Source organism: Crocodylus porosus, unplaced genomic scaffold, assembly GCF_001723895.1.
Source record: "Crocodylus porosus isolate Cpor-Errol unplaced genomic scaffold, CroPor_comp1, whole genome shotgun sequence".
Classification (NCBI taxonomy): domain Eukaryota; kingdom Metazoa; phylum Chordata; order Crocodylia; family Crocodylidae; genus Crocodylus; species Crocodylus porosus.
This window is the reverse complement of record NW_017728951.1, coordinates 34,741,201-34,767,757: the sequence shown is the minus strand read 5'-3', so window position 1 is coordinate 34,767,757 and position 26,557 is coordinate 34,741,201. Positions and strand designations below refer to the sequence as shown.

Below are 26,557 nucleotides of genomic sequence, written 5' to 3'. Positions count from 1 at the left end.
CTGCCAGGGGCAGAGTGGTTGGGTGTGGTTGTGGACCCAGGGGCAGAGTGTGTGGGTGTGGTTGCGGAGCCAGGGGCAGAGTGGGAGGGTGGGTGGGCAGCCAGAGGCTGTCTGGGTGGGTGGATGGGTGTGGGTGTGCAGCAGGCAGCAGAGTGGGATGGTGGATGAGGTTGTGAGGCCAGGGGCAGAGTGGGTGAGTGGGTGTTGTTGTGGGGTCAGGGGTTGAGTGGGTGTGTGTGTGTTCATAGGATAGTGGGTGTGTGTGTTCATATGATTATTCCCACACACACACCCCACAAATGCACCCACACTCCCCTCACACTACCATACATGCAGACCCCACCATCTATACCCTGTCACACAGGCCAGGCACCCTCCCCCAACACAACCCCACACAAACCCCATACTCACCCACATCCCACATATCCACACAGACCCACAGTCCCCTACAAACCTATACCCATCCCCCACAATATGCAAAAGTAAAACTTCATTTTAAGGTATTGTACAATCCCCTCTATGTGCACTACACAAACACGTGTATAGCGGGAAAAAAATATTGTTTGAAATCAGATTAATGAATGCTGTAGATGTTTCCTTTTTGGAATTTAATGTGGTATCTTTTTGGTTCCAAGATGGCACAACCCCTTGCTGAACAGAGTACTTCAAGGGGCAAGGGGAGGGACTTCTGGTGGCAAAGGTCAGGGGCTAGGGGGTGGGACTTCTGGTCACAGGATGGCAACCGGGGGGAGGGGCACTTGCCAAAGGGGGGAGCTACCCACGCAGCCTTCGATAGCTTGCCAAAAATGGCCATCCTCCCAAAAGAATTGCCTGCCCCTGGTTTGCATGGCCGGCCCCAAATTGTGAGTGGTGGGGAGCATTAAGCTCTCCCTGAAATGCTTCATCATTCATGACGGGCAGCTGGCTAGTAAATAATAAATCCCTGTTTACTTCCTCTTTGCCTTTTAGTATTTTGTAACCCCTTATCATGTCCCCTCTCAAGCATCTCTTTTCTAAACTGAATAGGCCTAGCCTCTTTAGTGTCTCATATGGAAGCCCGTCCATACTGCTAATCATTCTTGTTGCCCTTCTCTGTAATTTCTCTAGTTTTTTAATATCCTTTTAGAGGTGTGGGGACCAGAACTGGGCCCAGTATTCAAGTTGTGGATGGATCATGGATTTATTAAGGGGAAATAATGATACTTTCTGTTTTGTTCACAGTTCCCTTCTTAATAATTCTTATTGTTTTGCTGGCTGTTGAACATTGAGCTGATGTTTTTATAGAACTGTCCACATGACTCCCGGATCTCTCTCCTGTGTGGTAACAGCTAATATAAAGCCCATCATAGTGTAGGATAATTTGAGTTTGTTTTGTCCCAGTGCATCACTTTGCACTTATCTGCCATTTAGTTGCTCATTCACTCAATCATGCCAGATTCTTCTGTAGTTCCTCGCAGTCTGCCTTGGTTTTTGCCACTTTGCTTAATTTATGGCAGGTTTGGCCACCTTGCTACTTATCCCCTTTTCCAGATCATTTATGAATATGTTAAACAGCACTGGTCCTAACACAGATCCTTGGGGGACCCACTGTTTACTTCTTTCTATCTTGAAAATTAACCATTTATACTCGCTCTTTGCTTTTCTGTCTTTGAGCCAATTCCTAGTCCATGAATGGACATTCCTTATAATCCCATGGCAACCTAATTTAGTTAAGAACCTCTGATGGGGGACCTTGTCAAAGGTGTTTTCAAAGTCCAGATATACTATGTCAACTGGATCACCCCAGTATACCTGCTTATTGACCCCTTCAAAGAACTCCTAGTAGGTTGATGAGGCATGATTTCCCATTGACAAAGCCATGTTGATTTCTCCCTAGAAAGTCATATTCATCCATGTGCTGAACAATTTTTTTTATTAGAGCCAGAGGGAGGAAAGGTCTGGATTATTTTTCTCTGGTTTGCAGATGAGAAAAACTTAGGGATGACTGGTGCCTCCTGAGCCTGGGGGGGGAGGGAGGATACAATTTGTGGGTGGGCCCGGGGGCAGGCCAAAAGCCTCATATCCACTCCTATACTTCAGTGCCGTGGCTTAGTGCCTCCCCCGCCCCAACATGCTGCCGGCCTGCATGGCAAAAAACCTGCCCTATCCTGAGCGAAGCTGAGTCAGAGGCCAATCTCAGGGAAGGCACATGCCTACCCTGTGCCCCCCCAGCAGTCGCCTGTGGAAAAACTGATACACAGGTTTTCATGTAGTCCAGGAATTTGTCCAGGTTTTCCAGTGGTATGTTGTTCAAAAGGCCAATACTTCTATAATTGATCTTGGGAACTATCTCGTCTTAGAAACACTTAATCTGAAGATACATTTGGTATCTCCACAATACCATTTAAAATCAGTGCCCTCTTGATCAACATCTGTTTCAGATGAGATCTGTGGCATCAGTGATTTAAACATCTGTGTTATAACCCAGTCTCATGCTGCTACACAGATAAGCTCCTCAGTAAAGCTGGTGAAAATATTTAATTTTGCTACCAAAAGATAATAGAAAAGAACACAATTCATTTGAAATATCTTTTCAGGAATATTTTAAGTTAAAAGTGAAAAGAGTTTTGCTTAAAATTATTTTGGTTTCACTTTGTCCAAAGGGAAGAAAGTTTGGAAGTGGAGTATATAACAGTGCTGCTCAACCTTTCAAGGACCAAGGCCAGATGAATGCTGTGCAGGCAGTCTGCAGGTTGGATCTGGTGCGTGGTCCCAGGCCCATGTGCTGGATCCAGTTCCATGTACCATGTCTGGGGCTGAGAACCAACTTATTGGGCCAGGTCCTGGCATATATGTCAGGGCTGAACCTGAATGCCAGCCTGATCCAGCGCATAGGTTCTTGACATTTACCCTATGAGGCACTTTATTGGTCCAAAAATGTAGCGGTAGGGTGCAGTGGCAACATTACTTGCTGCAGGGCTCCCAGAACATGGGTGGATGACTCAGGCCATGAGATGTGCTTTGAGCACCACATGTATAAAATATCATAAAATAAAGCAACATTATTTAAAAATGAAAATAACGTTTATACTTAAGAAAAAATTGACAATTTCAATTAAAAAAATTCCATGAAAAGTATTGATACTGTCTCAAAAACTGTCTTTTAGTGTTTTGTTTTATGTTGCCTAGCTCTGCTTTTCAAATGGAGGGTTGTTTCACAAGATGAAATTTGGTGATATTGGGGCTGTGCTGTATTTGCATTGATATCAGCATGCTGAAAAGTTCTCCTTCTAAGATGGTTTTCCTCTTTTTTGGTTTACACATTCTAGGAAGTTTCTCTGGCTCGAAGCATCTCTGCCAGCAGTGTCAGGAGGTGGCACAAAAAGAATTCTAGTGCCATCAAGTCAAGAGGATGGTTTGGATAAAGCAGCTTGGAATAAAAGTAAGGAAGAGTGTTGAGCATGTTGTCCATACTCAGGTGATGGTCTGTTCACATGTTAATGGGATGCTGCTTTAGGAGCTAGATAGAGCACAGATATAGTGTTTGAGGACATTAGGCTCTAGGCTGGTTAAAAGAATGGACCAGTGTCTGTGGAATGGCCAGAGGAAGAAATGTGTAACAGCCACTGAGCAGTAGTTTATACTAGCACATTCAGTAGTTCTCCACAACCCAAAAAGGGGACTTCTGGTTTGGAGCAGGGGGCATACCCATTTCCTCTTATGGATACCCATCTGTGCCCCCAGCCCCAATTCCCATTGTACTATAATGCTATATTGTGCTTAGCTCCAAGACAGCATCACCCCCTCCTGCTTGCATATGCCAAACTGGGAAATTTGGTGAGGCAGTTTCTCCAGGGGCATCTGTAGTGGCCCCTTTTGAACACTCTGGAGCAGCTCCACCTCTGCATTTTGAAATTTGACATGTATGTGTGGGAGCTGCTAGGAAGGCATGCTTGGGGGAATCCCTTCTGGGACACGCTGGGGACACAATATAGACGTACCCAGGGTTTCCTATCTTTTCTATGTTGGATATGAAGTTGAGAAGAAGACTGCTGAAAAAAGCCATTGTGTAGTATTGAGCACCAGGTAATGCCCTGCATTGTTGTTGTAGGTTTAGAAGTAGTCACGTCGGACAAAAGTGCAGTTCCTCCACCAGGCACCAACTCACCTTGGGTGCACAGGGGGTCTGCTGTGGCTCTCCAAACAGCGATGAGTCTCATTTCCATGACGTCACCACGGAACTTCCAGCTGCCCAACACTTCCTTGGCTCCATCCTTTATGGAGTTCGACATGTCAGCAGAGGGCTACGGGTATCACTGATCCTTCTTTTATTGCTGTTCTACAGTGTTTTCAAGCTTCTGGTTTGGGCTAAAGAGAGTCCTTCAGCTCTTCTCTGAGCTGAACCTATACCCCTATCCATACTCCACATGTGGCCTAAGTGGTGGTACACAACTCTGCTTGCCCACTTCAATGATAGCACAGAAAGTTTGAAGAACTGTTGGATAAACTTTTGGGCATCTGGTATCCTTCCTCAGGTGTAAAAGGGAAGCAAACCCAGGGTGATCTAAATTTAGCTCAGCCTGTGTCTGCTACTTCTTTAGATCCAAGGAAGGGCACCAGGGCTGCCTATACACGTGCTCAGGGGTTGGAGGCTGAGAGGGGCATTTTAATTAGAGCAGTTCCCTGGTGCCCGCTTTAATTGAAATGCTGCAACGCCACATATATTAAGCCCTCACATGTTTAAAAATGGCCATGATGCCTTATCTAAACCTCATTCAGTGAGGTTTATTTAAAGTGCCCTGTGGCCATTTTTAAATGAGTGGGGGCTTAATTCATGTGATGCTGCAGCAGTGCTGCAGTGTTCTCAATAAAAAGCCAACGGCCATATGTATAGGCAGCCCTGATGCCTGAAAGCTGGTATAAAGCCTTGCCTCTTGGACCATCACAGCTGCAGCAACACTCCAACCCTACCATGAAAATTTGTTCATGTTCTTAAAATTTTCAATTGAGAGCCCTATTTTCTGAGAATGCAGTCCTACTGGATTGTATTAATTAGGACAGTTGAAGGTAAAATGAGTTCAGGATCAGGCTAGTGGAGGCCCATTGAGAAGTGTTTGAATTTCCGCTAAGCAGTGTCCTTTGTTTTTTGTAGTTGTTTATTCCTCCCCACGCTTGCCACTGTTTTGGGCCCCAATACTGAACAATCCATCTCAGGAGGAGTTGGACAAGGTAAGTGCCTTCTGTTTCATTTATGCCCTTTGGAGAACCTCAAGCATTCAGTGTTAGTCAGAGGTGGTCACAGACTGTTTTCCACCTCTGTGCTCAGACCCAGCTCTGAGCATTTCTCTACCATGGGCCAAGCTGCAACATGAGAGCCAGTTGTTAAAAGGATAAATGAATGTCTTACCAAGTGAATTTTGTTAAATTGCACAATAGTCTCTCAGGGGAAAAAGAGACATTTAGAACCACATAGGACAAAATTATTGCAAATGTGGCTAGGAATATTTGTCCACCTCTGAACATCTGAATTTGGTAAATTAGAGAATGCTTATTTTCAGTTTTGGATCTGGGTGCTTCTGTGAGATGCTTTTCCAGTATTGCCTTGGATAAAGGGCTCATTACTGGAGCAGGGAAATAGGATTTGAAGCACTTATAGAGTCCATGGTTGCTTCTTCCACAAACATGCCTTGGAACTTCTGAACTTCTGCAGTGAGATTGGACCAATATTCTTTGAGATTTTCAGATAAAAAAGGCAAGATCTTGCTGGGAATGGGGGAACCAGAGCCTTTATATCCATTTTGTTTCTTGACCACAGGTGCCCGATTGTTTCCTCCTCTTGGTGGCCTGACTTTCTCCTCCTGGTTCCTGGTCAGCAGGTTTGGTTTGGCATATGATACCCACCCAATCCGGTTCCTTAGTGTGGTGCGACATATGTCAAGGACAGAGCAGGAGTTTGTCTGTTTTTCAGTGAGCTTTTCTCCCCAAAACCACTCCTTAATCATCTCTACAGAGGAAACGGAGTTCCAGCCATTGGGTAAGGTGTTCCTCAGCCATTCTGTGGTCCCTACAGGGTCTCAATCATTTGGAGAAAAAAGTAGAGGTTCTAAAGATTGAATTTCCACTTTGATTTGAAAAGGAAATTGCAACCTGTTTTTCTGCAAAGAGCCTTTGGAATTGGGAGCTACTATGAACTAGTTGCTTTGGTCTAAAACAGCGGTCCTAAGCTGAGGTGCTGTGACACATTGGAGTGTCGTAAGATCCTTTTAAGGGTTTTGCCCTACCAGTGCCACCATGTGGAACTGCCCTGTTGCACCTCTGTTTCTGGGAGACACCATGTGGGGCCAGACTGGGAGGTGGCTGTGACAGGAGGGGGCACTCTGCTGCAGCCTGCCCTGATGAATGCTTGCCATGAGGTTGCTGCTGGTCTGCCTAAGAGCCCATACTGGCAATGCTTCCACTGCAGACAAGATAAAGTAAGTGTCCTCACTGCCCCTGTTTCCTGGTGGGTGAGGGGTGCCTGGTGGGCATCATGCATCAAGATAAAGAGTGGGGGGTTATGTCTCTGTTGCATGCAGAAAAGGAGCAGCTCCATTTGCCTGCATCCACAGAGGGTGCTGCTAAATTCAGAAAAAGTTATGGAGCAGTTCCTTGAGTAAAAAATGTGGAGAACTGTTGATCTTAAGGGACAAATAGGGAAAAGGTAAGGGATAAGGACCTTAGGGTATGTTAACTTAATACATGAGTAGCTGCACATTCAAGCAGTAAAACATGTGCTAAGTGCTAATCATAGTAAAGTTAGCCCTTTTTGTAGGAGGAGTATCTCTCTGATGGTAATCAGCAATGTGTTCAACTATCATTGTACCTCTCAACTGAGTTAATAAAAGCATGGAAGTACTACAGTCCCTTTTCCCAGTTCCTGTACCAGAGCTGGTGCAGAGGCCAATCACACTGTACTTCACCAGCTGGAATATCCTAAAACCTGGAGAATTATCACCTGCCCAGCTCTGATTGATAGGAACTCACATGAAAATTTATATTGATTCTGTTTGGTGTTCCATTTATATTCTTTGTGCATAATTTTTAGAGTTGTACTTACAGAACAGCAGCACTGATTGCAGTTGGTAGCACTCTGTGTTGTTTGGAGTGAAATATCATTGCGAATGAAATGGGTATTTTGTGTATTTACAGTATCTGTATTCCTCTCCTCAGTTTGCTAGAAAAGCACTGAGTAACACTTTGAATATATGGCATGTGAATAGCCTCTTGTTATCCAGATCCTGTCTCAGATCCAAGTATCAGGTCTTGATGATAGAACTCCAGTATTTTAGTGCGTGTATATTTCTTCATCCCTTCCCTTTCCTAGCAAACTTTAAGAGAAATGTCCGAGTCTTACGTCTGGCTCTTCTGCTCAATCTATATACAACATTGTGCCAGTTGCATCAATTTTCTATGCCTCAATTTTATTATTAATTATGTTCCATAGCCGGTGCAGTCTGGTGAATGCAATGTTGACTGGGAGTCTGCAAATGTGCTCTGTTCCTAGCTTTGATACTGGTCCACTGGGAGACCTTGACAAGTCACTTTTATGGCTCAGTTTCCCATAGAGAAAGGGGAAAATGATACTGTGAAATGGAGAAAATGATATTGACATCTATTTTTTATTTTTAAAAAAGCTTGAACTGTACAAATGAAAAGATTTCACTATTATTATTATTACCACCATTTATTGCCAAAGGCTTCTGTCAGAATTGAGGTCCAGTGATGCCAGGTCTTGGGTAAACACACAGTAAGAGGTAGCCCCTGATTTGTCTGACAGCCCCTGTTTTGGTTTTTGCAGACATCATGGAACCTGAAGGTGAAGTCCCAGCTCCCTCTGTGGCCCCAGTGCAAGTCCAGTTTGGCTGTGGCAAACTGCTAGTCACTGGGCAGTGGCATCACCTTGTAGTGACTGTTGCTAAAGAAATGAAGAGGAACTGCATTGTATCAGCTTATATAAATGGACAGATGCTTGGCTCTGCTAAGGTAAATATTCTTGACAGGTGACTGTTTGAATTTTCTTGTTTTGGTTGCTTGAGCTAGGAAACTACATGTGCTTTGTATACTCTCCATATACACCGGAGGGTATGGTATTAAACTAAAGATGCAAATTGCCTGAATACTTAGGCACTTGGGGCTTGGCGAGACACCACATTTTCATTGCTATAATCAGTAATACACCAGCATATTCAAGTAGCAAATATGATGCATCCCCTTTAACCAGAATGGGAGAGAATTTTCCCTCAGAAAATCAAGGGTAAAACTGCACCGGTATAATTTACACTGGTTTAGGTTTAGTCTGTCTGCACCTATCCCAGAATAGCAGTTTAAGGCCAATGCAGCTTTACTCCGTGCCACCTAGCAGTCAGGCACAGTTATAACCACCTACTGAATAGTAGCTGCATGTCTGTCTATTCCTCATCCTGTTGCAATTTTCAGTGAAGTACAAAACCATTGTAAATTACTCTGGGACCTGTGTTCATCTGTCCGGGATCTTAGGATATCTCTGCACAGCAGTTTGAATGTGCATAATACATCCAAATTAGCTGTACATTGGCTTGTTTGGGTACTGAAAGCAATGTAGTCACAACAACGTGGGGTTCAACGCAGAGTCCACAAAATCCTCTCAAGAAGTTAGCCAGATATTTAGGCACCTAGCCCATGCTGAGCCCTGTGCGCTTTGACTACTGTGTTAGCAGCCCCCATGCGAGGTAGCAGAAAGCTGCCAGGGGTATGGTCTAGTCTGCAGCCACGTCTTTGGATTACAGTGTAGATGTACCCTTAGGTCCACATTTAAAAAAAAATGTGGAGTGATTTTTGGGTGTCAAATGTGAGAGATCTTAAAAAGAGTGGACAATCTTTGGGATTGTTGAGGATCTTGACTTTCAAAGCTCAGATGCTCAAGTGCTGAGGTTATCATATCTCTTCACCAGTGTGATTTTTCCATTCATCCTCTGCCTGCTTCTCGCAATGAAACAATCTGCTGTGGTGTCAGATTATTCAAAAAGAGGTTTAGAAACTGCCCAAATACTAATTCTCATAATTTCATCGCAAGACTTGCAGTGCTTAGTGTTTTCAATAGGTCATCACTTCCTGGAGTCTTGATGTTATATTAGAATCTTGGCTTTTAATTTAGAAAAGTAAGTTCTCTTTCTATTAATTGTCCACAGAGTCATTCTCACTTGTGCGTGTCTTTGTCTTCTTGGGCCCTCAATTCAAGGCTTTGCCTTAGCAGTACTGGGAGGGTGTCCTCCAGCTCTTGCTCTCATGCCCCATGCTAAAAGGGAAGAAGGCAGTACACTGTTCCTATTTCTCAGTTATTCTCAACCTCTGTGAGAGACAGAGCACTGGTGAGACTCTGAGCAGCTTAGGTCTAATGGAGCAAAGCAGATACCCAGGTACTAAGAAACCTTTTCTAAATCGTAAGGTTACCCCCGCTCCCTTTTTATTCAGTTTGTATGCTGCTGCTTCACCATCCTAGGAAGAAAAGCTGAGAATTTTCCCTCAAGTTTGTAACCAGGTGACCCATCACTTTTTGCATAAACATGTAAATCTAAAAATGCCACAGGGCACCACCATTTCAGACTGGTTGGTGTCCTAACTGCTTTCTGGTCCCACTTTGGAACCAGTCTTTCTGAGCATATAGTGAGTTGATCTTGACACTGTCTTCATCTTAAGCTTCCTCATAAACTTCATAATTTTACAAAAAGGAAGCAAAATTCACCATCTTGAAAACTAAAAGCTGATACAACTGCTTCAGCCTGTTGTTTTGAGCCAAATGCAAGTTCACAGAGCTGCCTCAACACAAGATCAATTCCTTGCCCAAGACAGCCTTCCATCAGCCCATCCTCCTGTGAAATATGAAACATCATAACCAGAGGGAAGCATAAGTCAGTATCCTGCTTGCCATCAAACAACTTTGAGGTAAATAGAAGACTGGTCTAGCTTTTATCTGAGCCTAATTTGCACAAAATTAACTTTTCCAATGAATAGATCTTATAACACCTTTCAGCTCTCCTGTGAAATATGAATTTTATTTCCAGCTAGGAGAAATTTTACCATCTTTGTACTCTGCTATGGCTGAAGAAGGGCGGGTGTGTCCAGAAGCTAGCAAATAGACTGTTTTTTTGCAAATATCCAGTTGGTCTAATAAAAGAGATTGCCTCAACCAAGAATTCAGATTCCCCATGTTATCTATGATTTCCTCTGTGACCCTCCTGTGACAGTCTGATTCTGGCAACAGATGGCTGTACGAGATGTCTCCTCTGTCTGGGAAAGCCTCATATTGATCCTTCAGACCAAAGCCACAAGGAGGAGTAATTGAGGCTCTTCCTACAGAGGTCCTTTGTTTGGCCTTAGATCCATGGTCAAGATCATCCTTGTAGCACTGAACAGCCAACGCTGGATCCCTGTGCTGACCTGAGTCAACCTTGGTGTTGGCAAAGTTGATACTGGAAAAGTTCCTTTAGTGTTTCAAAGGGAGATCGCCAATCAGAAGCAGATCCAAAATGTAATCGACTCATCTTTGGCTCATTGATTCATAGCTGACTTCCTTTACCCATCAGGTTCTAAAAGGAGAGAAAAGGCCTGAGACCTTAGAGCTGACAGGATGGATAGGTGAAGTTTAAAAGACCTGGGCGCTTTGACTGTCACACTATCTTGGCTCAGGAAGTTCTTTTCTCAGGGGTTTAATGCAGAACCTCACATTTTCTAGGAGCCAGATTTGTTGGCTTTGCACTAGCTTCACAGGCCATCATAAGGCCAAAGAAAAATAGGTCTGAACCCCTTATCAGCTGTGAATAAGAAGAGGGTCTTGGGCGTGTGTAGATGAAACAGGGGCCCTAAATTGAAGTGGTGGGTTTTAAAAAACACCACTTCAATTTAGGGCTGATTAAAACCCCATGTCATGTACACACCCTGCTGACTTACCTGCCTCTCCAGTGGGGAGGGGAGGGCAAAATGCTGGTGGGTGGAGTGGCCCCTGGGCTGCGAGACGGGCTGGTGCTTCTTTCTGCGGCGGCAGTGGCTCCCCCTCGGGTGGCACCTGCCTACAAGCACCTGGCTCAGGTGGTCGCGGGGGGCACTGAAGCTGTGGAGGGAAGCATTGGGCCCCCGCGCAGCTCAGGCAGGCAGGCAGGCAGGCTCTGGGGGGGGAAACAAAAAGATCAGGCTCGCTGCTTTTCTTGGGTGGAGCCTGCCTTCCCGGGTTGCTGCCTGAAGGGCTTCCTGCAGAGCCATGGAGCTGTATAGAGCCCAGTGCTTTGCTTTGCAGCTGTAGGGGCAGCAAATTAAAACTCCATGGAGGAGTTTTAGTTTGCTGTGCCCTGAGTCATTCAAGGTGCATTATGCCACCGAATTTCCTATAGCGGCTGGAATTAATGCGCAAAAACACTGACACCATTGAAGTGTTGCAAAAGCGTTTAACCCGTTTTAAAGTGTTGTGTGCACGCACCTCTCATTTTGTCTACACATGTCTCTTCATCCTTTTGCACCCAATCAGTGTTTCACCTCTGTGCTAAGTCTGGAGCTTCCTGAGACCTTAAAAGATGTCTGTCCTTCGTAGGGTAGTTCCTCATGTCCTTCTCTTTGGTACTTTCTGACCTCAGTGCTAAGAGACCATGGCTGATACACTGTCAAGTTCTGCATATCCTTCTCTTTCTCAAATGAAGAATATTTTCCTGTACTATTCAGCACTGTCTCCTGACATGCTGTCATCCAGCCCATTGGCACAGCTTGTGCAGGTACCCAGCTTAGAATTGGCATTGGCAGAGTATCATTCTTATAATGATGTTAGTTACCTTAGTTGTTTCACCCCTGGTGTACTTGAGCCCACTCCATAGTCCCAAGGCAGAGACTTTTCCATAGGAGCCACTCTGAATCCTGTGAAAATGAGGGCTTATCTCCTGGAGGATTGATTCCAGTTGCCAACGGAGCTCAATCCCTTCAGTCAGAAAGAATCCTATGAAGATAGTAAGATTTTGCCTGCCCATCCATAGGCACGTAGCCTCTTGCAACTTTGTGACACCGCATGTTACACTTCACTTTAGGGGCTTGTAAGCTGGGATGTTTTACCTTCCAGTGACTCCTTGGACAAAATTATCACATTTCCAATCTAGGCACTGTCTTCCCTCATATGGTCCCATGCAGAGGAATGTTGTTCACCTTTCTCCACCTGTCTGTTAATATAATGATGAATATGTCTCTCTGAGGGTGAAAAACACATTCCAGTGATCACCAGGTGCAGGGACTCTGGTTGCTGGAGGAGATGAGCCTTTATATCAGTGTATTAGAACTTGGAGTAGTGCTGAGAGTTTGTACAGTCAAAGATAACATGTCCAGATGAAGACAGATAACACCATTGTCATATTTTATATCAAAAGGTAGGGCAGAATGAGATCCTTTCTCATATGCATGTGGGCACTCCATTTGCTATTTGTTTCAGGACTCCAATGGCCACCTCCAGGTATATATGGACATTGGCTTGGAGTCACCTACAAGAGCAAATGTGTATGTATACTGTTACTCAAAAGAGAAAATGAACCTACTTGTCAGTAGGTGGAGTGTTTTGAGATGTGATGTCCCAACATTTGAATTCTGACTGCATTCCTCTTTTCCTTGGAGTCAAATGCAAGAGAGGGCTCCATAGCTGAGAGGAAACCAAGGAGCGGGAAGTGTGTTCTATCTTTTATTCACTCAGCAGGAGGTGGGAAGGAAGATAGGGCTAGTGTGTGCCATATGGGTACTGCTAAGACAGAAAATATCTGGTCCAGGTGAGTCACACCCACAAGGGAGACTGTTTATGTGGACACTACATCTCAAAGAATTCCACTTACTGCTTATGTAAGAGTGTCAGAGTAATGTTGTAGCTGTGATGGTCCAGAAATTAGGTGAGAGGCAAGGATTTATCCCAGCTTTATCTCGATACATAGCTGGTCCAATAAAAGATATCACCCTAAGAAGTTCTTGCCTTTCACACACTTAATGGTAAGTAATTTCCTTGTTTCTAGCTTGCTTGATTGTGAGACAGATTTTGGAAATGTGACCCAAACACACCCCAAAAACAGATACTATAGGCAAATAAAGAAAGCCTTAAATTTATTATGTTTTTCACTTCATGATTTTTAGTCACTTCAAGATGCTTTCAGGCTGCACGTTTGATTTTTGAGTTTTTCAGGCTGGTGGGATGGAAAATGAAAACAATTTCTAATGCAGACCCTTTGAACTGTCATGTAGTCCTCCTAACTTTGGTTTCTTCTTAAATTTTAAATCAGTTGTAATGCACATGAAGTGCTCTGAGTTATGTTTGCAGAAGCAATCTGTTCACTTCCAAATATTTTTCCCAATACTATCAGTCTCTTTAATGCCTTGTGGGACCTATATCTATTCCATGAATGAAGGCAAATTAAATTAAGATTTCATTCAGATGAGACTGAAAGTCATCAATAAAACTTGAACACTGAAATTGATTACAGAATTCACAGCAAATGTGTTTATCATATAGTGAAACAATCCATAATAAATAAAACAAGCCTTTAATAAATAAACATTTTGTCCCAGTTATTGTCTCTTATGTTAGAACATGCTGTAGGATTTTTTTCTTTACACAGGAAGGGAAGTGGAAAGCACAGGGCAAAGGATGCATCTAGGAGTAGGATTTCAGGAATGCAAAACCTGTATTCCATCCAATCCAGTCCCCTGTCCGACTTCCTCAGGCAGCTTTTTCTGTTGTCCTGCTGCTTTTACATCCTGGTCATATTCCTGACACAGTCCCTGTTTACTAGATTTTCCTAGTAGCTAGCCACAAGGCTGATTTAATTAAAATTAAATAATAAAAAAAAAAGGTGGGCTATTAAATGGCAGGCAACAGTCCTGAAAATTCATTCACATGACCTGTCATTGAGCCCTGTCTGAAGTCTTTAAGGGTGCAGGGATCTGGCCATATCGAGTAAACTGTAGGATTTCAACTTTAGTTAGTGTGACAGGTTATTGCTGATGGTGGGATTATCAAAGGACACTAAGTGAGAGAGAAGTCCAAATTCCATTTTTAAACGGCACTATTGCAACTATATTAAATACTTTTATGATAAAGCAGCAGTAGGAAAATATTTAACCTAGATTTTGCCTCTAATGCTTTTTAGCATCTGTGAATAGAGGTGATTTTGTGGCACATCTACAAAAAGGGAGTAAGATGCTCTTTATAGGCTGCATTGATATGAGACGCTGACTATGCAGTCATTACTGCACAGCATACTTGTATAAACAAGTACTAAATGACTGGGCAGTAACCTGCATTACTGCACAGTAGCTCTGTCAAATGGCTTTTTTGTGATGCTAACTGCACAGTAGCCTGAGACTACTGCTCAGTGGCATTGCATCGTGGTTGCTGCTGCATGATGCTACTGTGCAGTAGCACAAGACTACAAGCACACAAGCACATTTTGGGCACCACTTTTCCTGCTAGAGATCTACTTATTATCTAGTTCTGGTGAGGACATGTGAACAGTCATGCAGTTAAATAACTAGTTTTAGGGCAGAATGCTATTTTACCTAATGGGCAATTAAATGGCACCCTGCAACCAACTCTGGATTATCCAGTTGAAGAGTAGGAGTGATTTTGTTTAGTAGAGTGGTACTATCACTTCCTGTCATTGGATTTGCAGAAGGAATGAACTGGGTCCAGAATGTCTGTGTAATAGGAAAACTTGCTCCTGTTAATTTTAGTCTTTATATAACTGGGATTTTCACAAAGTAAGGACTAGATCTTGCAAAGTGATGGGTGCCATTAGCAACTGTTGATTTCAGTAGAAGAGGGCTGTCAGCACCTTGCAAGGAGGAGTCAATAAGCTCCCAGACACAGCTGCTTCAAGGAGAGAACCTCTCTGTTACAGATGCAGTACCTACAACCCTTACCTGGTGGCTGCATTTCCATGGAATCATCATCCTTTGTCGATGTTTATGGATACATAGCGACCCCATGGGTTTGGAAACAGAAATCCTCCTTGACCTGGCGCCTTGGCCCTACCTACTTGCTTGATGAGCCAGTCTCTCTGGAAACTGTTCAAGTTATTAACAAGCTCGGCCCAAGGTACTGCAGTAGTTTCCAAGCAGTGCAGCTTCAAGGTACGTGATGGCTCTGGTCTGCAACATTAAGCCTCTGCCATGGCTGTGTTTTACTGTATTACTAATACGTATTATTAATATTCCAGTTGTGTCCCATTGTGCTGGACATCATCCAGGCATGCAGCTAGAGGCTGTCCCTGTCATGAAAACTGCGTAGCCTTATAGGGCAGACCAAGGATATGAGAAACCAAGTAATAGTGTCCTCATTTTACAGGTGGGAACTGAGGCAAGGAGGTGTATGTCCTTCAGGAGTTAGATTCCTAGGTGTTTTTGAAAATCTCCCTTGATATCTGCCTGCACCTTAGGTACCTAAATACCTTTAAGGACCTGCTCCTAAGTAGATAGCCCAAGGGACACAGGGAATCTGTGGCAAAGCCAACACAAACCCTGATCTCTTGAGCCCCAAAATAGTGTTTTAATCACAAGACCAATTGTCTTTATTTTATGTGGATATCAAGTTATTGATGAAAGCTGAAATCTCCATGGGATAGACATTAAGGAAGAACCTTATTACTCAGAGGGTGCATTTACACATGCAGTTAATGTGAAGCAATAAACCCTGGAGTACTTTGAGCCAGAATAATCTACTCCCGGGTGCAATGTCTACATATCTGCCTGACACATGCGTTTACTTGCAGTAAATTACCTTGCTGTGAGAGAGTACTGGTGTCTTACACCAGTGTAAATTAGTTCACTGTGGCCTAATGCTGTTGCATGTGCCAACAATGATACTTTACAGCTAATTAGTCTACTCCACAATAAAGTGGATATGTAGATGTGACCAGATAATACATATTTATGGTGCTACTCAAAGTGTAGCAGAAAAGGAAACAGACATATGCTTCATTGCAGAGGACTTTGGGGTAGTGCAATACAGGGTGGGAGAAAGACTGAAAGAGAAGAAGGGAAAACTACATTACATTCCATTTAATGAAGAAGCTTTTTAACTAAAGCATACTGTTAGCTTCAATTATTAAACAGCCAGACAAAGCATCTCCAGTACATTTTATTTATTGATTGCTGCTTGTTCAACAAACAAGCCCATCTACCTCTGTATTAGGTGATGAGGAGTGGACATGGTGGGGGCGGGGGTCATCTCCCACTTGGGAAGAGTAAATGAAATCCATCTGCTGAGGCTGCAACCTAAATCAAAAGGGCTAGGGCCAGCTGAAAGTTTTCTATCCAAACTTGAAAACTTGGGGTCTTTGCTAAATGAAAATTGGCATGTGACATGTTTGCTTGCTATAGAAAGCTTTGGCTTTTCAAAGAAAAACAGGATGCCTGGTTTTGAAATACTGCTATAGTGCCTTGCAGAAGTTATATTTAAAGTATTTCATGTCAGTGTCTCCTGTCTGTCCTGGGATCCCCAGCAGGCTTTTGTTTCCTGCGATGTACTCCAGTCGTCTGTTTACAGCAGGATAGTAGCCACTGTAGAGTACTAACCACTGCTTTATATTCAGTAACCTGCACTGGCTTTCTGGGACAAGGCTTGAGAAACCATAGAGAAAGTAGTATAAACACACTGGGTAAACCATCCCCTGCCTGTCATCATGTGGATATAGGAAGGTCTTGTTAATGTGGCTCAACTATTCACTTGTAGTATGTGGACAGAAAAAAGTTCACCCTTTGATAGCAAGTAGCTAACAACAGGCACCTTCTTCCTGTGTCTGTGGACTCATCACTTCATGGAAATGCTAGGAGGTTATATGAGGTGCATAGAACAGTATCTAATGGAGACAACCAAACATATCCTCAAGTAACACACTTGCTGGAATGCGGCTGTCACTGGGTTGCAAAGGTTTAAGGTCCGGGTTCAGTTCTAGTTAAGCTATAGCTGAGCCCTTTCTTTTTAAAATAATTGCCTCTAATTGTCATACGTTTGTGTGTCTTATTCTTATGCACTGAGAATTCATAACTCCTTTGAAGTTTAAAGGCTTTCTCATTTTAGGTGAGGATCAGTCCAACCAACCTCAGCTCATGGCCTTGATGGCAGAAGAGAAAATTTCATTTGGTATCAATGCTGTGTGTTCTTCCATTACAACAGTCCAAGATATAAAGTGCTGCTACAATGAAGTGGATGGCCGGCTGATTGCCAAAGAGGTTGCTCACTCTCTTTTCCAACTAATTGCCAATCCATAAGACCATGCACTTGGTACACCATGAGCAAAAGTGTATACCCAATGTGCTATAACAGACTCAACTTCTGTAGTTCCTTCCCTCTGATGCGAAACACTTTAATGAAGCAAGGGCAATTCATCCTAGAATGGATGAGCCACACCCTACCCTTGGAACTTCAGTTGGGGCTCCAAGGGTGCTGTGAGCCATATTTTGCTTTCTGTGCCTAAGGCCTTGGCAGACATTACACTTAAGATTTGGTTAACTAGTTAACACCCCCCTGGCCCTGCCAGTGCCTGACCCGCAATGCCCCGTCCTCCCTGCTCTGCCACAGTCTTGGTATCTGGCCACCTTCCCCCAGTGCCAGCAGGCACCTGCCCCCTCATCCTCTCCATGCATGTGTGTGCACGTGCACACACACACACCGACAGTCCCCAAGCCCTGGCCCTCCAACCCCTGTTCCCCATACCTTCCTCCAGCTGCAGGGGCTGCTCCCATGACCTTGCATTCTGGCCATGCCCCAAGCAGCTGCTTGTAGGCTGGAATGCTGCTAGCCTGCAAGGGGAAATGTGCACTTCTGTGCATTTTTCTGGCAGTTGTTTACAACCCTTTGAAATATTCTTGTGACCCATTTTTGGATCGCAACACATGGGTTGAGAAACACTGCTATATTGATCATGTGGCAGGGTCCCAACCATGCAGCCTAATGCGAGCTGCATGGTAGAATCTGGGACATGCCCCAGCAGGGTTCTGAGGCTCAGAACCACAATCAGCTGATTGTTGGTCCCAGTTTTGGGATCACACTAGTTCTGGGAACCATCTCTAGTGCTGTCCCAAAGCTGAGATCAACAAGTCAGCTAATGGGTGGTTCTACTCCTGGAACTGCATCAGCATGCCTGCATCAGGGTGGCATTCCAGTGAATTCCCAGGGCTGGGACTGCCAATCGGTTGATTGTTCACTGGGTACCTGGCTTTCTACTTTCTGGTTCAGAAGGAAATGGGAATCATGATCCCACATGCCCCATGCACTGGCAAGTAGTAGTGGTGTAATTTGTTAGAATCAGGGAACAGATTCCATCACACCATAAGTGATCATGTGGTAGGAGCCTAAATGGCACATATGTGGCAACATAACCATAGTTTTTGGCATTTCCACACAGTATGTGATCCTATTTTGCCTTCTGCTTGTGTCTGACTGAGAATGAAGGAGGCCCTTCCCACCTTTAGTTTAGTAATTAGGGCACTTGACAAAAACTGAGTCCCCATCTACACACATTTCCAAAACCTCTGCCAGTGCAGTACCTGCTGTGATACAAGTAGTGTGTGTGTGTGTGGGTGTGATGGGGGTACATGAGGGCATTGGGGATGAATGACCCATTATGACTCTTAATTTCCTTTGATCAATTTTGGGCATGTCTACGTGTGCGATTGCTGTGGAGTGGGTTTACTCTAGGGTAAATTACTCTAGAGTAAACTCACCCCAGGCAGGTATCTATACATGTGGGGATATGGGAACAGATTTGCTGTTCCTGGCAGCAGTCTACTCCTGTTCCCTCCTGCCCTGCACCACCCCTCCTGCAGCAGCCAGGGGGAGCTCTAGGCCTCCCCTGGGTGCTGGTACAGGGGCTGGCAGGGAGCACAAGGCCAGGAGACAGCTATCTCCTGGTGAGGGCTGGGAGATTGCCCCTGCCCCCAGAAGCTGCCTGCTGCCAGGGCGGGCTCTGCCACCAAAGCCATGGCCAGGACAATGTCCCTCTGTCCCAGCAGCAGGGAGTTCCTGTTCCTACCTCCCCAGTCGAGGGGAGGGGACTTGGAAACAGCTGCAGGGGAGGGGCAAGTCCCAGTCTCCTGCCTGATCTGACAGTGGGGCAACTAACAGAAAGCCCCCAGCTAGGCAGGGAATCCGCAGCCTGTTCCTAGCCCATTCCCAGCCCCAGTTCTGCAATTGTGATCATTGGCTAGATGCTTTATGCTGCCAGGGCAGAGACCACCTCACCAGCAGGCAACTCCCAGGGGCAGGGAGCAATCTTCTGCCTCCTGCCGCCCAGCTGACCAGGAGCAAATATGCTGCTGCTTGGCTATCTACACATGCCGTACTGTGCAGTAACTAATCTTGAGTAAATTTGCAACTTGCATTTCCAGGTAGCAAAATTACTCGTGATTAGAGCAAATTACTGCACAGTGAGTGTCTGCATGGGTAGATGGTGACACCGTATAGAATTTGTGTTAATCTTGAGTAAAGCATCTTGTGTAGACATGCCCTTTGAGAACATGTTTGTGCTTGCAAGGACAAATAGTCTGACAAAACCAAAGCAAAAAAACAAAAAAAAAGAGAGAGAGAGCCCCAAACAAATAATTATTATTTGCTTCCTACTCACTTTCTAACATTTTCTTCATAGGAAGTCTTTTTGGTCTATTTCAGATGGGGATCATGTCTCGTGACAGCTCAACACCAGTTTTCCTGGCTAGAAATGTCACTGGGCACCTCTCTGGTCCCTTACGAACTATTGGATCGGTTGCTGTGGGACAACATGGTAAATTGTGGAACTGAAAAATGGAGCATAAAGGACAGTACCATGATATTTTTAAGATGCATAAAGATATTTAGGACTTCTGTCTTTAAATACTTACAAGGCTTCCAGCCTGATAAGTAGTAAAACCACATGTATATGTATCTGAGGGCATAACTTGCCTCTGATATATTAAGCTTCGAGGCATTTGTTATTTTATTTCTCTGTGTGTGCGCACAAGTATGTGTATATATATTTGTGTATGTGTATCAATTGGTATAACTGTGGGTGACATCAGAAATGTGCTATAGAAGTTGAGTCCTTGTTTAAGACTGTATTTTCCTCTTGTAGTTCTGCTTCTGTTCATCTGTCTTACAGGAATGCTCACTGCTCTTGGACTTTTTGGTTCATGTAAATATTGTAGATTTATTCAAACTGATCCCAAACCAAAACCCTGGATAAGAACAGTCTTACATTTTGGAGAGGTTCTGTCCTACAACTGACCTTTGTGGCTGGGCCTTATTTTATAATGGCCAAGATTCAGATTGCAAATTAGACTTCTCCAAGTTCTGACCCAGATTCTAGCATAGCTGCTCAGATCCTGCTCTAGATTTCTTTCTTTATTTAAACACATGCACTGTCCTCACTTTTAAATGCAAGAGAAATAAAAGATTTCCCGGTTTCCACCTCCAGGACAAATGGCCTTCCTGTGATGAGATCACACGTATCAACAGGATCTTGTAATTTTGCCTGTCTGTACTGCAGTCATGCTTCCATTTATGTCCCTCCCCATGTTATAGCAGATTTAGCCCATGCTGTTTCAGGGTTTGTTAACTCTTGACCTGTCTTCAGGGGTGCGAGTGTTCCAGTCATCGCCAGCAGCTAACAGCCTGAACTTCATTGGGGGCCCTGCCATTCTACTAGGTCTCATTGCCATGGGCCGTGATGACCATGCTATGTATGCTGCTGTCAAAGTCCTGAACTCTGTCTTGAACAGCAACCCAATGAGTGAAAAGCTGATGAGGCATATAGGAGGATACCAGGTGAGAACAAGCCAACTTGCTTTTGCCACTTGCCTCATTTACATTGTGTGTGTTTAGCTCCTCTGAGGACTTGGCCCATGGAACATTGGGAGTAAAATGTTAAAAGTTCAGTTCAGTAGCCCTTAATGTAGTCCCGTGTGAGTTGCAACATAATTGAGAATGAGGGCTGCAGGTGTGGGCTCTAAATCTTGGGCCCATAACCTCACAAATATGCCACAACAGCTCAGTTAGTGATATGGAGTGTGACCAGGGAAGACTTACTTCCAGACACAGCTAGGAAGGCACAAGAAGCCTTTCTGTACACATCCTAATAATGGAAGGTACTACATTGGCCATTCTGTTAAGACCTTAGCCACAGAGCAGACAGAGAGGGTAGTTTATGTGCAAGCTCCCCTCATGCATAGCTCTCTGCCAAAGCTCTTTAACCCTCATCCAGGAAACTACTTTGCAGGGCACATGGTCCACATGGCCCAGCCAGCTTGTGACTCCTTTGTGCTGAGACTTCCAGTAATTGACAGTGATGGGTTTTTAATGCTGTCTTTTGGGAACTGATTTGAACAGTCTGTATTCTGAAATGTATACTGACTTAGGTCTATCCCAAACTTGGCTATCATTACCATTCACACTTGAAACTCTACTTGGCTTAGACTTTGGGGGAAACCTGTACCAGGTTTGAGCAAACTGAGGAGCATAGATATAATTTGTTTTTGTTGAGTATAGTTACTTGGGAACTCAAGCATACGTGAGACAGAGCAGGCCAGAGTGATAGCAGGGGCTGCCCCCAGACTTGCTTCATTAACCTCACTTCCAGCTTTGTATGTATAGTGCTAGAGCAATGCGTTGGGGATGCACTTCTTGGCTGAGCAAGCAGTTTAGATGAATCCTTTGATTCTTTGCTATACATTTTTCCAGTCCATATGATTATCTATGTCATATGGGGGTAGTTTTGTTCTCTGATTGGATGGCTAAAGCTTTTAACCAGGAGACTCATTTCAAAAGTACTTCCTACTTAGCCATTTTCTGACATATTTTTCACATGAAAAATTGTTCTCTCTACCATTTGTGAAACATGGTGGGTTTTGGACACTTCTGCAAATCAGCCAGCAGTTGTCTCATTAATAGACCTTACTTGAGAAATGGCATAGTTTTTACAAAAATGTAATAACTATGCCATTAATAGCATTGTTTTTACATTGTAATCTTTTTTTATTATTAATCTTTTTTCATCAAAAAAGATTAACAATTGGTTTTTACCAGCTCCATGCACAAATAACTCAAAGTGTAACTCCATGAGTAATAGTGCAGTGAACTCTCCTTGCCTGTTCGTAACATTTAGACATTAGATGCTACAATTTTCATACTCCACAAATTGACATGCATTTTGCTCTTTTCAAATGCAACCAAGAAACAGAAATTATATACATAAATTTTTTGTCAGTTATAGCTCCCACAAGCTTTAGATGTACCTTAAACACTTCAGTCACTGCTTGAAGCTCACTTATAAGCATCAAGTACTGTGCATGTCTGGATGATGCACGTGCATATGTAAATCCTGTTAGCTGATTGTGCTGTACAGGAAAGCGTGCAGTAAGTTGAATGGAGAAGACTTTTTCTCCTGTGCTCACTACATCTGTTGAATTAAAAGAATTCATTAATAACTTTCCAGGTCCTGGCATACTTACTTAAGAGGAAGACACAATTGTTAAACACCAGGATTTTACAGCTGGTGCTCTCCATAGTAGGCACAGCTGAGCTTGGTTTTGAGTCCTCAGCTATCAAGAACTGTGGTGCCTTCCAATATGTTCTCTGCAACTTTGAGGTAAACCTTTTAACATGCCTTAGCTGCTTGTGTGATTAAAGATGACGATAGGGTATGTACATAGTTCTGTGGAAATATCTTTTGTGTTGCTGTCTGGTGCAAAGCTGAACTTAACAGAGAGAGGTCTGAACTAAAACCTTTCAGACTTGGGGCTGTTTGCAATGTGGTTTCAAACATGACTTGAGCCTACACCAAAGTTCTCCAGAGTTACTCCTTATGCTTGCAGCCAGCAAGCCACAAAGGAGTGTTATTTAATTTCAGCCATAATGCTTTACAAGGGAAGATATTATTGTTTCCATTGCAGGGAAGGAAAGGGGAAACTGAGGTGAAAACACTTGACAGCCTGTGCTGACATAGAAGAGGACTAATATAGTCAGATTGCTCAGTCCAGTGCTCTAACCCCCCGACCCATGCTACCTCAAGCCATTTGGCTCAGACTTCATTGTTTGCATTGCACATTTCCTTTCTTGTTATTTCAGATGTGAAAGAGCTAGTGAGGATGTTGTCACTGCTCAGAGCAGAAGAAATGGAAATCAAGATTTCTGGGTTCTGTCAGCCTCTACTACTGAGTCATTGGGGGCAGTCTCAATATGCTTCAGTTTCCCTTACCTTTTAAAGGGTTATTCTCTAATACCTTCCATAGATTGTATGAGGACCAGCAAATGCATGAAAAGCACTTTGAGAGACCAGGGTGAGGGCGACCTGCTACAAAAGTGTAAAGATACATTAAAAAGAAATAACTTATTTTGTCCCATCTTAATAAAGAAGCTGAATTTAAGAAGTTTGATATCTCATGGTTCATTTGTCTTTCAGCTTTGGTTAAATGCACCAGAAAATCTCGACCTGACTGTCTTTTCACATCTCTTGGAGATTCTGCAGTCTTCCAGGTATATACCCAAATCTAAGACAGAGATGGAATGAATTATGCTTATCACTAATTAGCATTAATTGTGGCTGGGGTTTTCAAAGGGATCTAATTGCATGTTCAAATGATACTTAAAACCTATGGGAGATGAAGGCAACTGTATCTTCTATGTTCCTTTGAAAATCCAAGCCCTAACTTCCTTGATCCTGAGCAAGATTGTACCTTAGATACTAAGGTAAGATTGTTCCTTAGATACTGTTTAGAGGTGTAAGCTTTAATAGGCTACAGCTATCAAGCCACCAGGCCTTGCCAGAGACCCAGGTGCCAGCTGTGTTCCCTTATCAACCCAGGCCACATCATCACTGGATCAAAACACACAGATTATAACATCCAGGGCTCATTCATCTGTTCCTCTATCAATGTTATACCACCACCAGATTACAGTGTCCCTCTCCTGTCTACATTGGACAGATGGGACAATTGTTACATGAAAGAATGAATGGGCACCAATCTGACACTAATTTCAGAAAGCCACAGAAACTCATAGCAGAACACTTCAGCCTCCTTGAATGTTCCTTCACTGACCTCAGAGGAGCTGTTCTTAAACAACAAGACTTTAAAAACTGACTTGGATGTGAAATTGTGGAGCAAGAAATCATTCAAAGACTGGACTGTGCAAACTATGGTCTCAACAGAGACTGTGCATTCTTATTCCCTTTGTCCCTTAGTGGGTTAGCTGCCTTTCTCAGGAGTGCGTCTCTCAGGAGTGTACCCTTCCTCTCTCCTCTGTATTTACATTCCTTTCTACTTAGAACCCCTGTTTTTTGCAAATCTGTTCATAGCATCTGAGGAAGTAGGATGTTACCTACAAAAGCCTGTGGCTCTGTGAACCAGTTAGTCCCTAATACATCTAACTACCTCTCTGCAGTGAGTGTGTAATGTGCTACCGTGCCCTGCCTTCTGCCTGGCTTTAGACTAACATGGCTAACCAACTCTCTTTACTTGACCCTGTTAGTTAAGTAACAGGATCCAAAACATTGGTGACTGGTGCCTATCCCAGCTGATCACAAACTGGGGGGATTGTCCCTCAGCAGCCAGTTGTCAAGTGGAGAACCACCAGTGGCAAAAATGGTGAAACCGGAAGTGTACTTCCACTGGCACTTCTGGCTTTGTGGCTGGCACTTCCAGGGGGTGCATGGCCAATCTCAGGGAGTGCATATGCATCGTGTGCACTCCCTACATGTTGTCAGTGATCCAAAGACCTCACTCACCAGGTGATGATTTGATCAGTTAACTGGGTTGATTGCAACCCGCTAGGTTCCTGCTTAGCTGCTTCTCCTCCTATTGCTCCAGCTGCAACAGCAGCCAGGGCTCTGGGTTCTCCCTTTCTCCACTAGCTGTGACTTCCTACCCCTGCCATAGGGGCAGTCAGTGGTGTGCAGTGTGAGAAATGGAGGGTAAATCCCAGTGCCGCACAGTGTGGGGCGTGCTGCCGGTGTGGGTGTTCAGTATAGAATTGAGAATTGCCCATGTGGCTGCAGCAGCAAGGGCATTCATATGGTCTGTGGCCCAGGGGCCCACAGTCACCTTGATGCAGCCTTCCCTAGTTTGGCTCATGGGGCATGCAACCCTGGGTCACTTGGAAGTTGAACATCCCAGTATTAGAGAAAGAAAAGGCCTGTTAAGTCATTTTTAGTGATTTGAACAGGTCTCATTTTTTGTGGGCTGCATGAGAACAAGTCCAGACTGACTAGATTTGGAATTGCAGTCCAGCTCTAAGTACACCTTTTTCCTAGAGCAATGAGGTGTCTAGAAGAGCTGACTCAAACAGCGGGTAGACGGTCTCTTCTCTTGGGTAGACAATCTCTTCACTGGTGAGAGCAATTTAGTCTGGAATTCCTTTTGGTATTTAATCTTTAGATTGTGCTGAGGACGATTTGTTGTCATTTATTAATTGTTTATTCATTGCTTATAGTATGCTGAGTACTTTACAGAGAAATTTAATTTGAAAAACAGGTTTTTGTTTATTCATTTTCTTTTTCTTTATCAGGGATGGTATGACATTACTTTTGTAAAAAAAAATAATTGGGGATTACATATTTTGAAAGAAAATTTATTTTTGGTGAAAAATGTAAGATTTAATTGAAATTTAGACTAAAGAGTTTTGATTTTATACCCCCTAAAGCCCTCAAACTTGTGCAGGGAAAAGAATATTGGTAACAAGTTCCAACACAAAGTTAAGTAGATTTGGAAAGATCTGGCAAGCCTGAAGTGGCTTCCTACAGCAAGCCTATGGATTCCACTCTTCTGGCACTAGGAAGCCACTCATAATCCTGTCTGGTGTTTCTTGCTGAGTTTTACAAGAACAGTATTTATTCCTACCAGTGCACCACTTTTAAAGTCAATAACTTCATTTCCTTTGAACTGTCTGAAACATGGCAGCTTCCAGGGAAGGGAGCAGTGGGGGAAGGAGGGAAACACATGAAGAAGGCTTCAGATCTCTATCCCTGACACATATTCAATTTCTCTGACAGTGTTTTGATCAGTTGCCAAGACAATATCAGGAGTCAAAGGTACAAATTGTAAGCGCAATCTGAGAATCCTTTTAGCAGAAACTCAGCAGATTTGGCTTTTTCCAGTAAAAGCTTTTAATGTTCCCATTGCTTTCATGCAGAGATGGAAATTGGAACGCTGAAGTTGCCTACCAAGTGCAGCTGGTGCCCAAGCTGATTTTCCTCTTCAATGACACTGAGATAAGTTGCTCAAGAGTCACCATTGTTTGTTCCATCCTCTCCCATCTGCTGCAGGGCTGCTTCAACACCAAAGATATTCTAAGGTAGATTGAACTCTGCAATATATTCTCAACTTGTAAATGAGTTGTTCCCATGCAAGCACAGGGGTGTGCTTATGTGGGATTCTACAGGCCCAATCTTTGCATTTTTGAATGAGTATAGGATGATCCCTGCCAATAAACCAAAAGGGAAAGCCTATTTATTACAAGCCAGTTCAGCATTTAGATCAGCCCTGTTCATGTGAGTGAGACTTACCATAGGCCAGACTTGTGATCCAT

The 26,557-nt window shown here is 43.7% G+C and overlaps 1 protein-coding gene across 1 annotated transcript in view; it reads left to right on the top strand.

Annotated features, from left to right (window-relative positions):
* Positions 1-26,557, top strand: part of WDFY4 (WDFY family member 4) — a 285,936-nt gene that overhangs the window by 75,366 nt on the left and 184,013 nt on the right. Inside the window, exons 15-26 of the mRNA XM_019556081.1 lie at positions 3,309-3,421; positions 4,091-4,289; positions 5,132-5,208; positions 5,795-6,013; positions 7,817-8,001; positions 14,904-15,135; positions 17,084-17,235; positions 19,673-19,784; positions 20,613-20,803; positions 22,470-22,622; positions 23,436-23,509; positions 26,162-26,323. Of these exons, the coding sequence (XP_019411626.1) occupies positions 3,309-3,421; positions 4,091-4,289; positions 5,132-5,208; positions 5,795-6,013; positions 7,817-8,001; positions 14,904-15,135; positions 17,084-17,235; positions 19,673-19,784; positions 20,613-20,803; positions 22,470-22,622; positions 23,436-23,509; positions 26,162-26,323 (1,869 nt within the window). The remainder of the gene's footprint in view (positions 1-3,308; positions 3,422-4,090; positions 4,290-5,131; positions 5,209-5,794; positions 6,014-7,816; positions 8,002-14,903; positions 15,136-17,083; positions 17,236-19,672; positions 19,785-20,612; positions 20,804-22,469; positions 22,623-23,435; positions 23,510-26,161; positions 26,324-26,557) is intronic.